The 17,585-nt window shown below is 47.1% G+C and overlaps 1 protein-coding gene across 8 annotated transcripts in view; it reads right to left on the bottom strand.

Moving 5' to 3' along the window:
- RAPGEF1 (Rap guanine nucleotide exchange factor 1) overlaps nt 1–17,585 on the bottom strand; it is a 108,030-nt gene that overhangs the window by 29,679 nt on the left and 60,766 nt on the right. For 5 of the 8 annotated variants that reach the window (XR_014215579.1, XM_082207798.1, XM_082207796.1 and 2 more), the window contains 7 exons: nt 14,807–14,895; nt 13,772–13,924; nt 11,049–11,172; nt 10,041–10,224; nt 6,294–6,764; nt 3,877–4,079; nt 2,645–2,806 (listed from right to left, as the gene is read on the bottom strand). Coding sequence is in view for 7 of the 8 variants with exons in the window: in XM_082207798.1 (XP_082063924.1) it covers nt 2,645–2,806; nt 3,877–4,079; nt 6,294–6,764; nt 10,041–10,224; nt 11,049–11,172; nt 13,772–13,924; nt 14,807–14,895 (1,386 nt within the window). In the remaining variant the exon portion in view is untranslated. The remainder of the gene's footprint in view (nt 1–2,644; nt 2,807–3,876; nt 4,080–6,293; nt 6,765–10,040; nt 10,225–11,048; nt 11,173–13,771; nt 13,925–14,806; nt 14,896–17,585) is intronic. The other 3 variants (XM_082207801.1, XM_082207802.1, XM_082207797.1) reach the window with 2 other exon arrangements.

Below are 17,585 nucleotides of genomic sequence, written 5' to 3'. Positions count from 1 at the left end.
TGCTTCGCAAGACGAAAAAAATCGCAAGACGACAAAACTCGCGGAACGAATTCATTTCGTCTTGTGAGGCACCACTATGTTTCCATGTCTTCCCGTTAAACATTTGTTCATCCCACACTTTTCAGCACACTTCTCCATTACTTTCCTAAGTTGTTGTATTTTAAGTGGATTTGTTGCACTGGGCTAGGGCAACCCAGTGCTTTAATTCATAACCATCACACAAACCTAAAGTTCACACTAAATTACTGACCATCTGGGGGCACCCTGGACCTGGATAAAGGTTCAAAACATGGGTCTGGCCACTGGCTCCCAAGAAAATCACTCTCTTTCTCAGCTTCAATCCCTTTTTTGCTAAGGGGGAAAGGGTGATCTTAAGGCACTGCTCACCCACCTCCGGGGTAATAGCTCCATTTCACTACCAACCTAAGGAGCTGAGGCTGGCATTTTGTTTTGTTTTTTTGTTCTCACAAGCAGAATGGGTAAGGAGACTGCCCTTTACTAAATAAACAAAATCTATCACATTGGTTTTCTACATTCTTCATTTTTCAAGTCTTAAGGTCACTTCTCAAGAAAATTCATCAATATTTTTATGCAAATTTCTAATGACTACATTTTTGTATGCAGTTTTTGTCTAATAAACATGTTTTTGCAAGCTATTTCTCCTAATGTACAGCATTTTTGTATGTATTGTTTTACTAGATAACTGCATTGCAAAATCTGGAGAAGTGGGAATTAGGGATTTTCTTATTAAAACAAACAAAAATGCATTTCTTTTACATCCCTATGTAAAACTAGTTCCTGGAACTTTTCTCTACCCTGCCTTCTTCACAAGAACACTACTGCTTTAAATGCATAGTGAAGATGAGGCCTTATTCCAGAGAGCCAGCAAAAGTGACACTCATTTTCAGTGGCTGAATTCCACTGCTGCCACAGAGCAGCCTCTCTCATCATGGTACCCCCAGAAGTTGTCAGGACTCCAACTCCCATCACCGCTGACCATTGGTTACGTTAGCTGGGGCTGATGGGAGCTGTAGTCTAACCATGTCTGGAGGATACCAGGTTAAGCGAAAGCAGCTGAACTACAATTCTCATCATCCCTGTGCTGGTTGGGGCTTATGCAAACACCTGCAGAGAGTTGGGGGAGGCTGAAAGATTCTAGTCCTGATAGAGAAGGAAGAAAGTATATTCCAAAAATCGCTGAACATCACCAGGGAAGGAAACAAAATGGCGCAGAAGGAGCTACTGGGATGGAACTAGGAAAGATCCTCTATGCACCCTCATTTATTGCACAGTTGATTTTCAAAGGCAATGGATGGATGGGCAATACAGCACATGGTTCTGGATGCAGAAAGCCTAAGAGTCAAATCTAATTTCAAGGCTTGCAAGCAGCAGAGCTAGAACAGGCCCCTGCAGTGGACCATGGAGAGATGTCGTTCAGAATAGGTTAGGTAAGTGCCATTCAACCTTGGATCCCTAGATGTTGTTGGACTACAACTCCCAGCATATCTCCCCATTGGCTAAGGGTGTTTCTCATCATGGACTCCCTGGCAAATGTCCCTACTCCTGTCAGCTACTAGCCACCTCTTTCCTCCCTCCCATATATTCCTGCTGGATGCAAGGTGTGGAGCTTACCTGAAGGACCAGCCCAGACATTGTGGTCTTCATCAGAGGCTTTTCTCTGTGTGCTTTGACTGCGGCCGGTATGGAGTGACCCCATGAGAACAAGCCCTTTTCAGTGGCGCCTGCCCTTACCCTCCCAGTTTGTGGAATGCTCTTGCTAGGGAGCTTTCTGGCCTCAGGTTAGGCAGTTTTTATTACTCAGACCCTTGGTAGTGAAGCGAGCCTCTACTGTGATGTTCACCTTTGAGAGGGGTGTGGTAGGACTTGTCCCACTAATTGGATGAGTGTTTTAGGAATGTTGTATGGTACAGTGGTTTAACAATCAATTCCTTGTCCTAGGGAACTCTGGGAATAGTAGCTTCGTGAGGAAAGTAAGGGGTCTCCTAATAAGTCCCAACACCTTTAACAAGTTACAGTTCCTAGGATTCTGTGGATGAAGCCATGACTGTTTAAAGTGGTACAAAGTAGTGCAGTGGCAAATTCAGAAGTGCAGGGTCCCTTCACGATAGTCATAGCTATGCTCCCTCACAGCTGAAGCCCCTTGTCAGTGTTCCTAAGTGCTTAGCTTTGGTGCATGCATAACAACTTCTCCAGAAGCTGTTGTTCTCCAGAGTTTCCCTGAGTCAATCCTCAGTGGCTGGCTCATCTCCTTTCACTCTGATTGGCTCCAACCAGCTCCAATCAGCACAAAGGGTGAGAAGACTTCTCAGTAGCCGAAAAGCTCCTCTTTCACGCCAATCAGGACGCTGGAGACAGGGATTCTTGCTGTGGAAATAGCAATCAGTCTCTGACCCCTCCTGATCCCCTGCAACACTATGCCTCTGGTGGCTTGTAACTGCTTTAAATGTATGGTGCAGTTATGGCTGGTATATTTGGCACCCAAAGAATCACAAAGACATTGCCCCCTCCCCCACAACACACACCCCACCAGCATCTGGGGCAGTAAATCACAGCCACCACCCCCCACCAAAGAGACAGCAGGAGTCAGCAAGACAAGACAAGAAGTCCAAAGTTAGTAACTCACCGAGTGCACAGGAAGGGTGCTATGCTGGTGGAGGAAGGAATTAGAGATGGACATAGTGAGGCCCTGAGCCGTGCCGATGTCCTCGGTGGCGATGGGCACTTTAGGTGGCTGGACACAGTAGGAGACAGAGGAGAAGGAGGAGGAGGCAGCAAAAGAGGCCTGCTGGAGGAAGAGAGAATGAGAGAGGAAGAGGAAGAAAGAGGAAGAAAGGAGGAGGAGGGAAGAAAGGGGGGAAAGAATGGCCTCAAGCCAGGCCCTGTAAACTCCCAGATCAAACAGCTGACAGGGGCAGGATCTTTTGAGACCTGCATAGCTTCTTATTCTTCTACATTGCTAAAGGAAATAGACGAAATTATAGAAAAGAAGGGAATATCTGCAACAGGATCTTTGTTTCATTTCAATGTCTTGCAGTGCATGTTTATGAGGAAACATCTAAAATACAGAACCGGCTGCCTGTGTTTGATTTGCCATGTTAATTGTAAAGCCGGGCTCTCTCTGCAGACAATAAGTCTGCTACGACTTTAAATTAGAAAACACCAGAAAAGAGAGATTGTCCCACAAGAACTAACCCCCCAAAGAGTTTTTGCCATTTTTGAGAGTTTCTGCTATTTAACTATTATGGAATTCCCATAATGGGTATCTGGTTGGCCACTGTGAGGACAGGATGCTGAACTAGCTGGGTCCTGGGCCTGATCCAGCAGGGCTCTTCTTGTGTTCTACATCCACTGTCAAAGACAATATGCCTCTGAATGCCAGATTTGGAAGCAGGAAGAGAGCTATTGCACTCAAGTCCTGCTCACAGGCTTTCCATTGGGGCACTTGGTTTGCCAATGTGAGAGCAGAATGCTTGACTAGATTGGCCCCTGGCCTGGAGGTCTACGGTGATAGCACAACCTCCATGCCCAGTTGATGAGGAACAACTGGAGAGCACTGTTGCACACAGGTCCCACTTGTGAGCATCTAGTTGACCATGGTGAGACCTTTGGCCTGATCCAGCAGCCAGACTCTTCTGATGTTTGAATCCAATGCCTTCACCCTGGTGGCTTTTGGGTTGTATGGTCAAGGCCCTATAAATTACCCAAGTAAGTGAAATAAAAACAAAATCATCTATAAACATTCGGTGGGAGAGAAGAACTACAAGTAATGGGGCCTGTCTCCTCGGCAAGGTGGATAAACAAATCCAAAATGCATCCCATCTGGTGGGTCAGGAAGAGGAGGAAAGGAGCACTCACCAACTGCCGCTGTTTTGGTGGGAGGGCAGGGGGTGGCGCAAGATCCTGCCCAGAGTCAGCACTGCTGAAGGAGTCGTTGAACCCATAAACCTCCATCAGGTGCTTGTTCTTCTGTTGGTAGATGTGTTCATTCTGCGGTGTCTGGTAGAACATAGAAGGCTGTGGTTCTGAGTAGTCCTCTACAAACTGCATATAGGCCATCACTGGAACAGAAAAGACACAGGAGGGTGTGAGTGGGTTACCCACCTGGGAGGCTTCTGGGGAACCTTCCCTTCCCCAGCACCACTGGCTGCATCAATGGATCAAGGTATAGAACCAATCCAAGTTATCTTTGCCATTTCAGTTGTGTGGTAGCCATGACCACCAATGAGATTTTGCTCATCCTATAGTGGAGGAAAAGGATCCTTACATCCACCAACCCTCATCCTCCGAAGGCCATTATGGCAGCTGTGCACCTGTCAATCGCCTGACATCACAATGAGGTCAGGGGAAGCATTTCCATCTGCTTGCGTAGTTTGGAAATGAAGTTATGTAGGCAAAGGCACAGGGATTTGATCAGTGGCATCAGCAAGCCCAATACCTGATGCCGGGTCTTGACCAGGCTGGCATGGTTTGCAGGGGCAGACAGCCTCACAGGCAAAGTAGGCCACTGAGAACAAGATACTGGTGGATGATGGGCTGGAGGTTCCCTAATGCTGTTCTATATGAGGGGGGAAAGCATGGCTTCCCTTGAGGAATCTGGGGATTTCCCATTTGGAGGGGATGTGGGAAATTGGCCTGGTTACATCACAGCAAAGAATGAAGAAGAAGAAGAAGAAGAAGAAGAAGAAGAAGAAGAAGAAGAAGAAGAAGAAGAATAGTAGTAGTAGTAGTAGTTTGGATTTGATATCCCGCTTTATCACTACCCTAAGGAGTCTCAAGGGGACGCGGGTGGTGCTGTGGGTTAAACCATAGAGCCTAGGACTTGCCAATCAGAAGGTCAGCAGTTCAAATCCCGGTGACGGGGTGAGCTGCCGTTGCTCGGTCCCTGCTCCTGCCAACCTAGCAGTTTGAAAGCACATCAAAGTGCAAATAGATAAATAGGTACCGCTCCGGCGGGAAGGTAAACGGCATTTCCGTGTGCTGCTCTGGTTCGCCAGAAGTGGCTTAGTCATGCTGGCCACATGACCCGGAAGCTGTATGCCGGCTCCCTCGGCCAATAAAGCAAGATGAGCACCGCAACCCCAGAGTCGGCCACGACTGGACCTAATGGTCAGGGGTCCCTTTACCTTTAAGGAGTCTCAAAGCGGATAACAATCTCCTTTTCCCTTCCTCCCCCACAACAAACACTCTGTGAGGTGAGTGAGGCTGAGAGACTTCAGAGAAGTGTGACTAGTCCAAGGTCACCCAGCAGCTGCACGTGGAGAAGCAAGGAAGCGAACCCAGTTCACCAGATTACGAGTCTACCACTCTTAACCACTATACCGCACTGGCTCATTCGCATTTCCTGAAATAGTAAGTGAATCCAAATGTAGCCATTTTTCTAGATTAACACCTCCAGATTTTGTACATTCCCCATCCCCCAAAAATGTGCAACAAAAAAAAAGTGTATCGAAGAGGAAAAGGTGCATAAAACTGTATATTAGTGAAAATAATGAACCATAATGCATTCTATATGGGGAAATGGCTTAAACAAATATGTGCATTAGATAAAATTAAATACAACAATGTGTGAGTTGAGAGAAAGAAATGCACACCTGAATGCTGAGAAGTCATCCCAGTGACTTTTTTTAAAATGCAAAGTGATGTGTAAATGTGGAGAACTGAAAATTGGAAAAATGAACTGAGAGAAAACTTCCAGACTCCAGCTCCACCTGCAGCCAACATGGCTAATAGTCAGGGATGATGAGAGATGTAGTCCAGCAATATCCAGAGGGCCATAATCACCTTGCCTGTGATCTGGGTCATTACTGTCTGCACTGACAGGCAGAGCCTCTCTAGGGTTTCAGGCAGAAGTCTTCCCCTGCCGTTCCTGGAGATGGCAGGGATTCACCCTAGAGTTCCTACATGCAACCATGTGCTCTACCACTGTGGAATGTTGGAAGTACAACAGCAGGGATCATTTAGTTGGTATGATTGGGTATGTGGTTCCAAGGGAGTTTTCCTCCGTATATTTGGATGTTTGTGTTCCTGCTATGTACAGGAACAAAAAACAAACAAACAAACAAACAAACAAAAAAACCAAAAAAACACACACCTCTCTGTTCCTTTCTCCTCAAACTATACACAGTTTTTTCTGGTTTGCACAGGGAAGTATTATCAGACATTTTTGCTCTAGACTCAATCTGCATTATTTTAAGTGACTCTACTAACATGGAGCCCCTTCCTGAGCTGCAATGGGCACATGAGCCATGAAAAACAGTCAATTTCGCACTTACTGTGTTTGTTTTTCTTCTCTGGCAGAGGTGGCGGTTTCTCAGAGTCACTAGTGGAGTCCGGAATGAGAAAGTCAGTGAGGAATTCAACGGGGGCTGGGGAGTTCCCTGGCTGGAAGGGCAGCACGGTGGCAAAAGGCGTGATGGTCATAGTGGGGAGCAGGGTGGGGTTGTGCAGATCGTCCTCTGAAATGTTGTCATACTGCGAGGGGTGCCTCTCGAACAAGACACGGCAGCCGGAAGTATCAAAAGTAGGGTTGACTGTCCCCCTCCTCTTCTTCTCTGGGAGAGCCGGAGGGACCTCAGCAGCCAAAGCGGCCGCCACTGGCAGCTGGAAAGTGCGTCCGTAGAACGGGGAGCCGGCCTCCCCCAGAGACTCTGGCAAAGGGCTGAGGGCGGTGGGCCCCTGCTGAGGTAACTGGTCGGCATTCGAGAGGTCCTGCTGCAGGAACTCGTAGTCTGGATCATAATGATCTGTGGAGAACAGAATAGAGGCAACCGTCAGGAGACTGAGCAACAGTGAGCCCCAACTGCTAGGTCAGAAGGGTGCTGATACACATCAGGACAGACTAGCAGTGGGTGGTGCCCCTTGGGACTGGTGTGGCAGAAGCAGAGGTGGATTTAAGGGAGCACGGCAAGTTCAGTCACACTGAGCGTGGAGCCTCAGGGGCACCACAACTATTATGTAGCGTGGAAGGCAAGAGGTCTGGAGGAGGAGGTGCCAAATTTTGGCATCGCAAAGGGCACTGCTGATCATTGAGGCCCCAGGGTCTGCCACTCGCAGGAAGTCAGGGAGGCCAACAGTAAGTGGCTCCACACACAATGACAGGCACAGCCAACTAAGGCCACATCAACACCATATACCGTATTTTTCGCACCATTGGACGCACTTTTTTCCTCCTAAAAAGGAAGGGAAAATGTCTGTGCGTCTTATGGAGCGAATGTGTGGTCCCTGGAGCCAAATCGCTGTTGCCCTACGCTGCTGGGGTGCTCTTCGGGGATGGGGGGAGGAGCCACGGTGCTCTGCCGGCTGCCTCCGCTTTCCCCTGAAGCCCCGGCAACGTTTGCAAGCAGCGGGAAGGCTGTGCGTCTTTGCCCTGCGCTCCTGGGGTGCTCTTTGGGGGTGGGGGAGGAGCCACGCTGCTCCGCCTATAGCTTTTGCATTCCCCCTGAAGCTCCGACAAGGTTTGCAAGCAGAGGGAAGGCTGTGTGATCCTGGGGTGGAGGGGGGAGGAGCTACACTGCTCTGCCTACAGCTTTTGCATTCCCCCTGAAGCTCCGACAAGGTTTGCAAGCAGAGGGAAGGCTGTGCGTCTTTGCCCTGCGCTCCTGGGGTGCTTTTGGGGGGGGGGAGCCACACTGCTCTGCCTATAGCTTTTGCATTCCCCCTGAAGCTCCGACTAGGTTTGCAAGCAGAGGGAAGGCTGTGTGATCCTGGGGTGGAGGGGGGAGGAGCTACACTGCTCTGCCTACAGCTTTTGCATTCCCCCTGAAGCTCCGACAAGGTTTGCAAGCAGAGGGAAGGCTGTGCGTCTTTGCCCTGCGCTCCTGGGGTGCTTTTTTTTGGGGGGGAGCCACACTGCTCTGCCTATAGCTTTTGCATTCCCCTTGAAGCTCCGACAAGGTTTGCAAGCAGAGGGAAGGCTGTGTGATCCTGGGGTGGAGGGGGGGAGGAGCTACACTGCTCTGCCTATAGCTTTTGCATCCCCCCTGAAGCCCCGACAAGGTTTGCAAGCAGAGGGAAGGCTGTGCGTCTTTGCCCTGCGCTCCTGGGGTGCTTTGGGGGGGGAGCCACACTGCTCTGCCTATAGCGTTCGCATTCCCCGTGAAGCTCCGACAAGGTTTGCAAGCAGAGGGAAGGCTGTGTGATCCTGGGGTGGAGGGGGGTGGGGAGCAGCAAATTGCTTTCTCTCAGTGCCTCCTAATTCAACTGCAAAGGATTGCCTAACCGGATTCTGAGCTCCATTTGAAGTTTAAAAATACTAAGTTTGGGGATTTCTTCAGGTAGCAGTTTTGCAGAAATAGTCATAAATACATGCAAAGCATTTCCACAATTCAGTATTAGTGAGCTCAGCTAAAACCGAGCAGGCATCTGGCTCAGTAACAGTTTAAACTAAACAACTATAACCAAAATAAAAAAATTCCTTCCAGTAGCACCTTAAAGACCAACTAAGTTAGTTCTTGGTATGAGCTTTTGTGTGCATGCACACTTCTTCAGATACACTGCTCTGTATCTGAAGAAGTGTGCATGCACACGAAAGCTCATACCAAGAACTAACTTAGTTGGTCTTTAAGGTGCTACTGGAAGGAATTTTTTTATTTTGACTATGGCAGACCAACACGGCTACCTATCTGTAACTGCAACTATAACCAGACATCCTGTGTGTTTGTGTGTGGACCATGTTCCTAGCAGCTAATCTTTATTGCTGAAAAGAGGCACTGATTTTCCACTCCAAATCTATAATTCATTATACAAATTCTTACAAGTACAGTCCACCTATACCAAACCAAAAACATTGTGTTCTCTTGTTATTGAATGGGAGCTATTTATCTGCCCTCTTTTCCTCCTCTGTTCTTTGCTCAATCACTCCATTTCCCACTCTTTGAATCTTCCTTTCAAAACAACCAGGCCTGTTTTGAGAAAACTTCAGAGATTTAGGATCTGGAGCGCAATCATTGGATCTCTTTGCTGTTCCTCCATACTCCAAGCACTTCTCATTTGCACAGCCCTGGTTTCTCTCCCTGACTATTAATATTCTTGATTAATAACAGTAAAATGCTCAAATTTTAATTTTTGTGACTGCTGCCAATACTGACTTCCCAGTGATGATGAAAACAGCTACATTATAATGGAATGTCTGTCCTTTTTCCATTCTCTTCATTATATATTGTGGCTCGCTTTAAAGCAGCAAAGTGGACAGGAGCCACCCACTTTGCTGTTTTAAATAGTTTAGTACAACATTTGAGTTGGATTTTTTCTTCTTATTTTCCTGCTCTAAAAACTTGGTGCGTCTTTTGGTCAGGTGTGTCCTATGGAGCGAAAAATACGGTATTTCAAGTACTACGACACCACTTTAAGCGGCCATAGCTTCCCCCAAGTAATTCTGGAAGCTGTGGCTTGGTAAGGGTGCTGAGAGTTGTTAAGGGAACCCTATTTCCTTCACACAACTACTATTTCCCAGAGATCCCTGTGAAGAGGGAGTGGCTGTTAAACCACTCTGTCCTGAGCATTCAGCTTCAATGAATAATCCTCTCTCAATCCAGTTTCTCCACACCAGGCATCATTTTTACTATACACCTCTATTACATCTCCCTCTTATTTGCCTTTTCTTTAAACTGCACACAAAAAGTAGCACCAGAATAGGGCCTTCTCAGTGGTGGCTTCCTGTTCGCAGAACAGTCCCTTCCCAGCAAGGCTCCATTAGCAGCTGTCACTATCTGGTCTTACTTGCCAGGCAAAAACATTTTTATTCACCCAGTCTTCTGCTCTCTTTCTTTTTTAGCAGGGTAGGTTGAGTAGAATAAAAACATAACATATACTTTATCATTCTAGGTTGTCTCCAGACATTTGTTTCAGTAAGTTGCTTTGAGTTCACATTTGTGAAAAGGAGCCACTAATCAATCACGATCAGCTTAGATGCTACAGAGGCATTTCTAAACACCAGGCCCCCAAAACCCAAGCTGCAGGGTGCATGTACCCTGTCCCCTTTCCCCACTCCAGGTCCTCTGGCAAGAACACCCACTCCCTACCTAGCGTTTCACAGCTTGTGTTGCGGGAGCACTGCCCGCTGTCACAGTCCAGCGAGGAGAGCTGCTCATCGGATTTGCTGAGCTTGCCCATGCTGTTGTATGGCGAGAGGCGGGGGGATTCCCCGCCATAGGACTGGCTGCCTCCTGACAGCCTCCGCTGCGCGTAACAGTCCGCATCAAAATCCTGGAGGCACAGAAGAAGAAGAGGAGGGGAGTTATGTTTGTTTCATTTATTCAAGGTATTTATTTTATTTAAATATTTACAAGCCACACTTTCATTAAAAATAAATAACAAAGCAGTGAACAACAAAGGCATGATATAATGTGAAAACATCAATAAAATGCTTTCAGGTTTTAATGTGTTTTGAAAAGTTAAGGTTTTGTTGTCTTGGAATGTTTGGGAGTTGCATTGCGGGAATTTAGTTTTATTTATTTCGTTTATATTCCGCCTTTCCTCCAAGGAGTTCAATGTGCTGTACACAGTTCTCCCAGTTGCGGGGGTGGGGGCAGGAGGGTGATTTAGCAGGGGTGGAGCCAAAAGACCTCCCACACACATGGGGAAAGCATCAGCTGTTTCCAGCTTTAACCCCCTCCATGTTTATCTACTTAAGAAACTAGGCTTCTCAACCTTTGCAATAAAACTGTCTCACTTCGCTCCCCACCCCCCTAAAAAGCTACACACACACACACACACACACACACACATAGAGGCAAAGGTAGTCTATACCAAACACAGACCCAGACATACAGATTCAACATGGCACCCCTCCTTTTAATGATGAATGGGGAGAGGGGGCAACATGTGCCCCCATCACTGTGCTGGGCCAGGCCAAGCCTTTCAACTTCCTTGCCCAGGTCAGTGACAAAATAGGGACCAACATCATGCAGTGCCCACTGGTACTCTGCACTTTCATGTCCCACCACCAGCAATTACAGTGGTCTGCTACTCAGAGCAGAAAACTAGATGGGCCAACAGTCTGAACTGGCACGAGGCAACTTCCGACTTACCTGCCTATTTATTCCAATTGGCAAACTGGACCCACTGGTGGTCCGGCTCATGGGTGCCACAACAGCCACTCTAGTGGGAGATGGCGCTGACTGGCGTTTCTTCGGCGGCAGTGCAGGAGGAGGGCTGTGAAAGGTGGGTCAAAGAAAAACATGAAGACAACAACGCCAGCCAAGTACTTCTGGATCAAAAAGCCACAATAACCATCTCTAAGAAGGTTGAGGAAGGGCCATAGCTCAGTGGCAGAGTATTTCCTTTGCATGCAGAAGGTCCCAGGTTGAACCCTGCTGGCATTTCTAGGTAGGGCTGGGAGAGACCACCACCCTCCACCCAAAACTCTGGAGAGCTGCTGCTCCTGAGCAGTGCAGACAAGGTGGAACTAAACTGACCAGTTGTTTCTCAGATGTGGAGTCTCTCCCAGACCTACCTGAAGATCCTAGGCCCTTCCCCTGAAAACAAAGTAAGATTCCAGTCTTCATGGTTCTGAATAAAGTACTGATTTAAACAGGAAAACCCAAGAGGCTTCCTTCTAATGAGACAGACCGCTGGGTCCATCTAGCTCAGTACTGTCTACACTGACTGGCAGAGGTCCTCCAGGGTTTCAGGCAGGCAATCTTTTCCAGCCCTACCTGGAGATGCTGGAGATTGAACGTGGGACCTTTTGCAAGTAAAGCAGATGCTCTACCACTGAGCTATAGCCTTTCCCAGTATACCTGAAGGAGCGTCGCCACCCCCATCGTTCTGCCCGGACACTGAGGTCCAGCGCCGAGGGCCTTCTGGCGGTTCCCTCATTGCGAGAAGCGAAGCTACAGGGAACCAGGCAGAGGGCCTTTTCGATGGTGGCGCCCGCCCTGTGGAATGCCCTCCCATCGGATGTCAAGGTGATGGACAACTACCTGACATTCAGAAGACATCTTAAGGCGGCCCTATTCAGGGAAGCTTTTAATGTATGATATTTTAGTGTTTTTTGGTTTCTGTGGAAGCCGCCCAGAGTGGCTGGGGAAACCCAGCCAGATGGGCGGGGTACAAATAATAAATTATTATTATTATTATTAGCTGCTATTTCCTTCAAAGGAGGGAGTTTCTCATGAAGTTTGAAAATTGTAGTAAAACCCAAACCAACCATTCCTCAGCATTCAATGAGGGGGGGAGTTAATTGTTCCTAATGGGGCTGACCAAAAAAACACACACCCCAAGCAACCAGATAATGGTAAGATTTTCTGGATGCCAATATGTTTGCAAATTGTTCTGTTTCTGGGGCACGCCCATTGCCCCAGAGGGTGTCTTGATGTCAAAGCCCTTCAACAGTGAGAAAGCTGCACAGCCAACTCACACCAGTGACCACAGAGCCTGCAAAAGGAAAAGAATCTCACACGATTTTAGCAAGCCACACAGTATTTGTTTGCATCCCCCATCACACACTTCAACAAGCAAGGTGTTGCCGTTCTTCTTAAACAACCCTGAACAGCTGGGTGGAGGGTCATAAGAAATATCACATCCACCCACCCAACTTCTAAAAAATAGGTAAGAAGACCCTTGCTGGATCAGGCCAATTGCCCATCCAGTCTAGCACCCTGTTTTTACAGTTGCCAACCTGATGCCTAAGGGAAGCTCATAAGCAGGATCCAAGCACAAGACACTTCTCTCCTCATGCAGTTTCCAGCACTTGGTATTCAGAAGCATTACTGGATCCGGCCATGGAGGCAGAACGAAGCCACCATGTCTAGTAGCCATTCATAGCGCTCTCCTCCATGAATCTGTCCAGTCCGAATTTAAAGCCATCTAAGTTTGTGACAGGGACGCGGGTGGCGCTGTGGGTTAAACCACAGAGCCTAGGACTTGCCGATCAGGTTGGTGGTTCGAATCCCTGTGACAGGGTGAGCTGCCGTTGCTCGGTCCCTGCTCCTGCCAACCTAGCAGTTCGAAAGCACATCAAAGTGCAAATAGATAAATAGGTACCGCTCCGGCGGGAAGATAAATGGCATTTCCGTGTGCTGCTCTGGTTCGCCAGAAGTGGCTTAGTCATGACCCGGAAGCTGTACGCCGGCTCCCTCGGCCAATAAAGTGAGATGAGCGCCGCAACCCTAGAGTCGGTCACGACTGGACCTAATGGTCAGGGGTCCCTTTATCTTTACTTTTAAGTTTGTGACCATCTCTGCCACAATTTAGGAGCTCTTGTGTGCTTGCGGCTTAAGGAAGATAACAAGAGTTTCGCTTTGTCTTCTTCCACTCTTTTTTGCTTTATTTCCCCACGCCCTCCACCCCCATTTCCATGAAACTAGAAATGAATGCACCTGTACCTTCACCCGCTCAACTTATGCATCTAATCTCACCTTGCTTAGGAAATCAGAATGTTTTCCAGTACCGGTGGTGAGTGTGGCCAATGTATGCCTGCTCAGATGTGCACACACTGTACAGATACAGACCACACACAGAGACAGACAGATCATTTCTAGCCTTTTGTCATCAGCGCAGGAAATGCTGCCTTTTACTTCTGCCCTACCAACCCCAAGAAGTATTGCACCAGCCACCCCTGGGGTTCTACAGTCCATTCACACAACACAAAACAGCAGCATGAACCCTGTCTCTGCCTGACAAGCTGACATGGAAAGGGTTCTCTGAAGTCTGAAAACCTCTTAATGACAACTAGTTAATTATTTCAACCCTGACTGTAGTGACAAGAGGTTACTGGGGCAACTCTCGAACTCATTTCTTCCAGCTCTACCTGTTTTCAGCGACCCGGATGCAGGGAAGGGGAGGCTTGGGAGGGGCGACTTCTTCGTCCATAGGATCCGTCAAAATCTCCGCCGTCTGAGCAATCCCTGTTGTCTTGTTGAGAATCTCCATCTCACGATCTGTCAGGGGAAGCTCCGAAGGGCTGGGAAGGATGGAAAAAGCATGGTTTGCTTTGTATACAGCATTTGCATCACTATGGTTCATTTGACATTGTGCACCAGGGGCCCAAAGAGGGCGCCAGGCGCTGTGTAGAACGTACAAATATTTGGAAGAGCCAGTCACTCTCTCTGGCCCTTTAAGAAAGCACCTTTTCGCAAATGCATGTTTAACAATTAATTGATATAATTTAATTCAGTTCCTCTCCCTATATTCCTTTTGCTCATACAACTATTTATCTAATATATAAATGTGTCCAAATATAATCGATTCATTAATTAACTACTAACCCCATAGGCAGGGTACTATTTTTTAAACACTACAGTCTTTTAATTTACTGGATAAGAGGATATCACAATGCACGGGCATTTGATCACACCCACACCATACATTCAAAGCCTGTGGCTTCCACTTAGGAATCCTGGGAACTGTAGTTTGCTAAGGGTGCTGGGAATTGTAGCTCTGAGAGGGCTAAACTTTTAAGCTTGTAGCCGAGTTTTACTCAAAGCAGACATGTTGAAATTAATGTGCCTGCATTAGTCATGCCCAGTTATTTCCATAGGTCTACTCTGAGTAGGATTCACATCAGATAAAAGCCTACCATTCCCATGATTTTTTGGGGTGGGGGAAGTCACAACAGTTAATGGGCTATGATTGTTCCTTAAATGTATGGTGAAAATGTGACCTTATGTCCCACGGATTCAGCAGCAAACCAGAGCAAGAAACCCCACTGAACTTGCTGCTGCTTCCTCCCTTCATCTTCCACTATTTCTCTTTTGGGTGTGTTCCCTGCAAACAATTGATACAGGCCTATCCCACGAGTAGCTTTGGTTTCTGACTGCTTCATCAGACACTCTTTGTGACTCACCTGTCCGTTGAAGAAGCAGGTATGCTGGGTTTAACGGGGCTTGTGGGGGACGGGTGTTCTTGCTTCTCAATAGTGAGCTTCACCAGCTCCTAATCATAAAATGGAATACAGGAAAAAAAGGAAGGCTCAGTCAAAGGCCGCTGCAACTTTATTCTCCACCAGAGAAAACTTGTTTCAATTCCGCTTCAAGGTTTTGGATTTTTCAAACCCCCAACCCCTTTCAAAACCTTCACCCAATGCCCTGGACAGAAAGAAATAGAATGTGAGAACTGGAAAGATGCCTTAGTGGTCTAAACCATGAAAAGCTTACATTGCAAGGTGTAAACACAGAAACCCTGAAAGAAAGACCTGCCCAACCTCTGCTTAAAAGACCCCCTCCTGCAACGGAAGTCTGCCAACCCCAGGAGACAGTCCTGTCCACTTTAGAAAAGCTCTGGCCTCTTTGACATTTCACCCAGTAGTGAGCTGAGATCTGCTCCCTTGCAATTTCCACCCTCTGGCCACAAAGAGGACTGAGAACTAGAGAAGTGTAATAACATAGGACAGTCGGCTACCATCTTTTCAGATTGGGGCCCCTCCTCTAAATCCCAGCTTTCTGTAGAGACTTTCATTGACTTTGCAGTTCATAAGAAGCGGGGGGACTCTGGATCACACCCTCTAATGCTGGTAAGCCTGCTTCACCACCACCTCAACCTTTCTAGCTTCTAATCCCCCCCCCCGACACACATCCACATGCTGATGAGTCCATGAGGGCTAGCACCTTGCTGGCTTTAAAAACTTTTATTTTCAGGATAACGTATGTTTCCAAGATGTTGAAACCTGTGTGTAACCATGTCAGCGCTTGCATGGGGCAACAAAGCAAGAAGTGACACATGCATTGCAAGGTAATATACACATGAAAAACAGCTCTCTCTATGCAGACTGGTGGCTGCCAGGGTTTGTGTTCCAAGCAGGCTTCGAGAGTTGGTTCATTGTAGATCATAGCATTGACAGTCTCTTTTCTGAATTCTTATCTACCATGATGCAAAAAATAAGGAGGGTTCAAGCAAGACTTCCAAACAAAGGTGTATTGCATTGAAATGTGTGTATTGAAATATATGAATGGAAATTTCATGGGAACGCAAGATATATCAAAGAGGGAAGTAGCTACTGGAAAGCGGAAGTGGAATGGATGAGGTTTGCTGGACTTTCAGAAAGGGCACCAGGGGGAAAGGGTTGGGGGGGAAGTGGGTGTGGGTGTGGCTCTTTCCTTTGTATAGTAGTAGACAACATTCCAGCTGGGCAAAAGTTACTCTTTCTGCACACGGCCCTTTTCTATCTAGGCAGCCAATCAGCATTTATCACAGCCCAGGGCCAAGTTACATCTGGTCTAAAATGTGTGAAGCAGGCTTGGCGATGGCGTGTGGTCTGGGGAAAAGCACAGCTGTTCTGCTGTTTGCCCCGTATGGAATTGTGGATTGTGAGTTCTTCAGGGCAGGGACCTGTCTTTATACTCAGTAAAGCACCATACGTGCTGATGTAAATAGCAACAACAATACAGTGGTACCTCGGGTTAAGAACTTAATTCGTTCTGGAAGTCTGTTCTTCACCTGAAACTGTTCTTAACCTGAGGCACCACTTTAGCTAATGGGGCCTCCCGCTGCCGCCGCACGATTTCTGTTCTCATCCAGAGGTAAAGTTCTTAACCCGAGGTACTATTTCTGGATTGGCAGTCTGTAAGCTGAAGGGTCTGTAACCCGAGGTACCACTGTACTGTGTTGCCTCAGAAATTCTGGGCTTCTTCTAAGGAAGTGTACTGCTTTTGTTTTAAAATCAATGTAAGTGGTTATCAATAGCTAAAATTTGATGGCAAACATAGAAGATGGTTCCCCCAAAATACCACAGCTGCACAACCACAGAAGCCAGAAGACTGGGAGGTGGTTTTCATTTCTGCATCAGGTTCCCAGAGCTCAATATGTTAGCCTAGGCCCCACGGTGACTTGTCTGAAGAGACTAAAGTTTTAAGGATAGCAATGTTGCTTTTGCATTTGTGACATTTTTGCAGGTGTGCAGAATACGTATTCTAGCAAAACTCCTAGAATAGGAAATCCTTCTTTAAAAGGTAGCTCATCTCTTCATGCAGACTTGGTCAGTTAACAAAAACAGAATTAAAACAACAACCGTAAACGCAATGACTGCCACTTAACTCAAAGGAACTTATTACTTCCATGTCAACAAATAATAAAGTAGCACAGCCCAAACATCAGGTGGGCTGCCTCATACTGATGCAGAGGATTTCAGTTAAACTCTGCATGGCCAGTAAGGACTGTTTAACATTAAGAGGAAGGGCCATAGGTCAGTGGGACACCAATTTTGCAACCAGAAAAAATTCAACCAGATTCAACCCAAAACATCTCCAGGTAGGGCTGTAATAGATGCCAATGAGAAACCCCAGAGAGCTGCTGTCCATCAGTGTTGACAATACAGAGCCAGATGGACCAAGGGCTTGACATGGGGTTCCTCCAGATGACAGAGCATTTCTGATTTCCTTGCACAAAGCTTACCTGGAGGTTAGACTATATGAGTAGCGTCCAACTAAGTTCTATTCAGTGTAGACCCACTGAAACTTTTTAGAGCATTCCCCCATCACTTTACTAGGTGCAAAAAAACCCCCCAACCCCTTTTAAAAGTGGATTTGTTGCATCAGAGCAACGGAGAGTTTTAATCCATTTTAACTGTACAAACCTAATGTTCCGGTACATGCTTAAATTCCTCCTGCAAATTACTTATGGTCTGGAGG

This window comes from Podarcis vaucheri (assembly GCF_965113315.1).
Source record: "Podarcis vaucheri genome assembly, chromosome: Z".
Classification (NCBI taxonomy): Eukaryota; Metazoa; Chordata; class Lepidosauria; order Squamata; family Lacertidae; genus Podarcis; species Podarcis vaucheri.
Note: the sequence above shows the minus strand (reverse complement) of the source record. Positions and strands in the feature narration are given on the sequence as shown.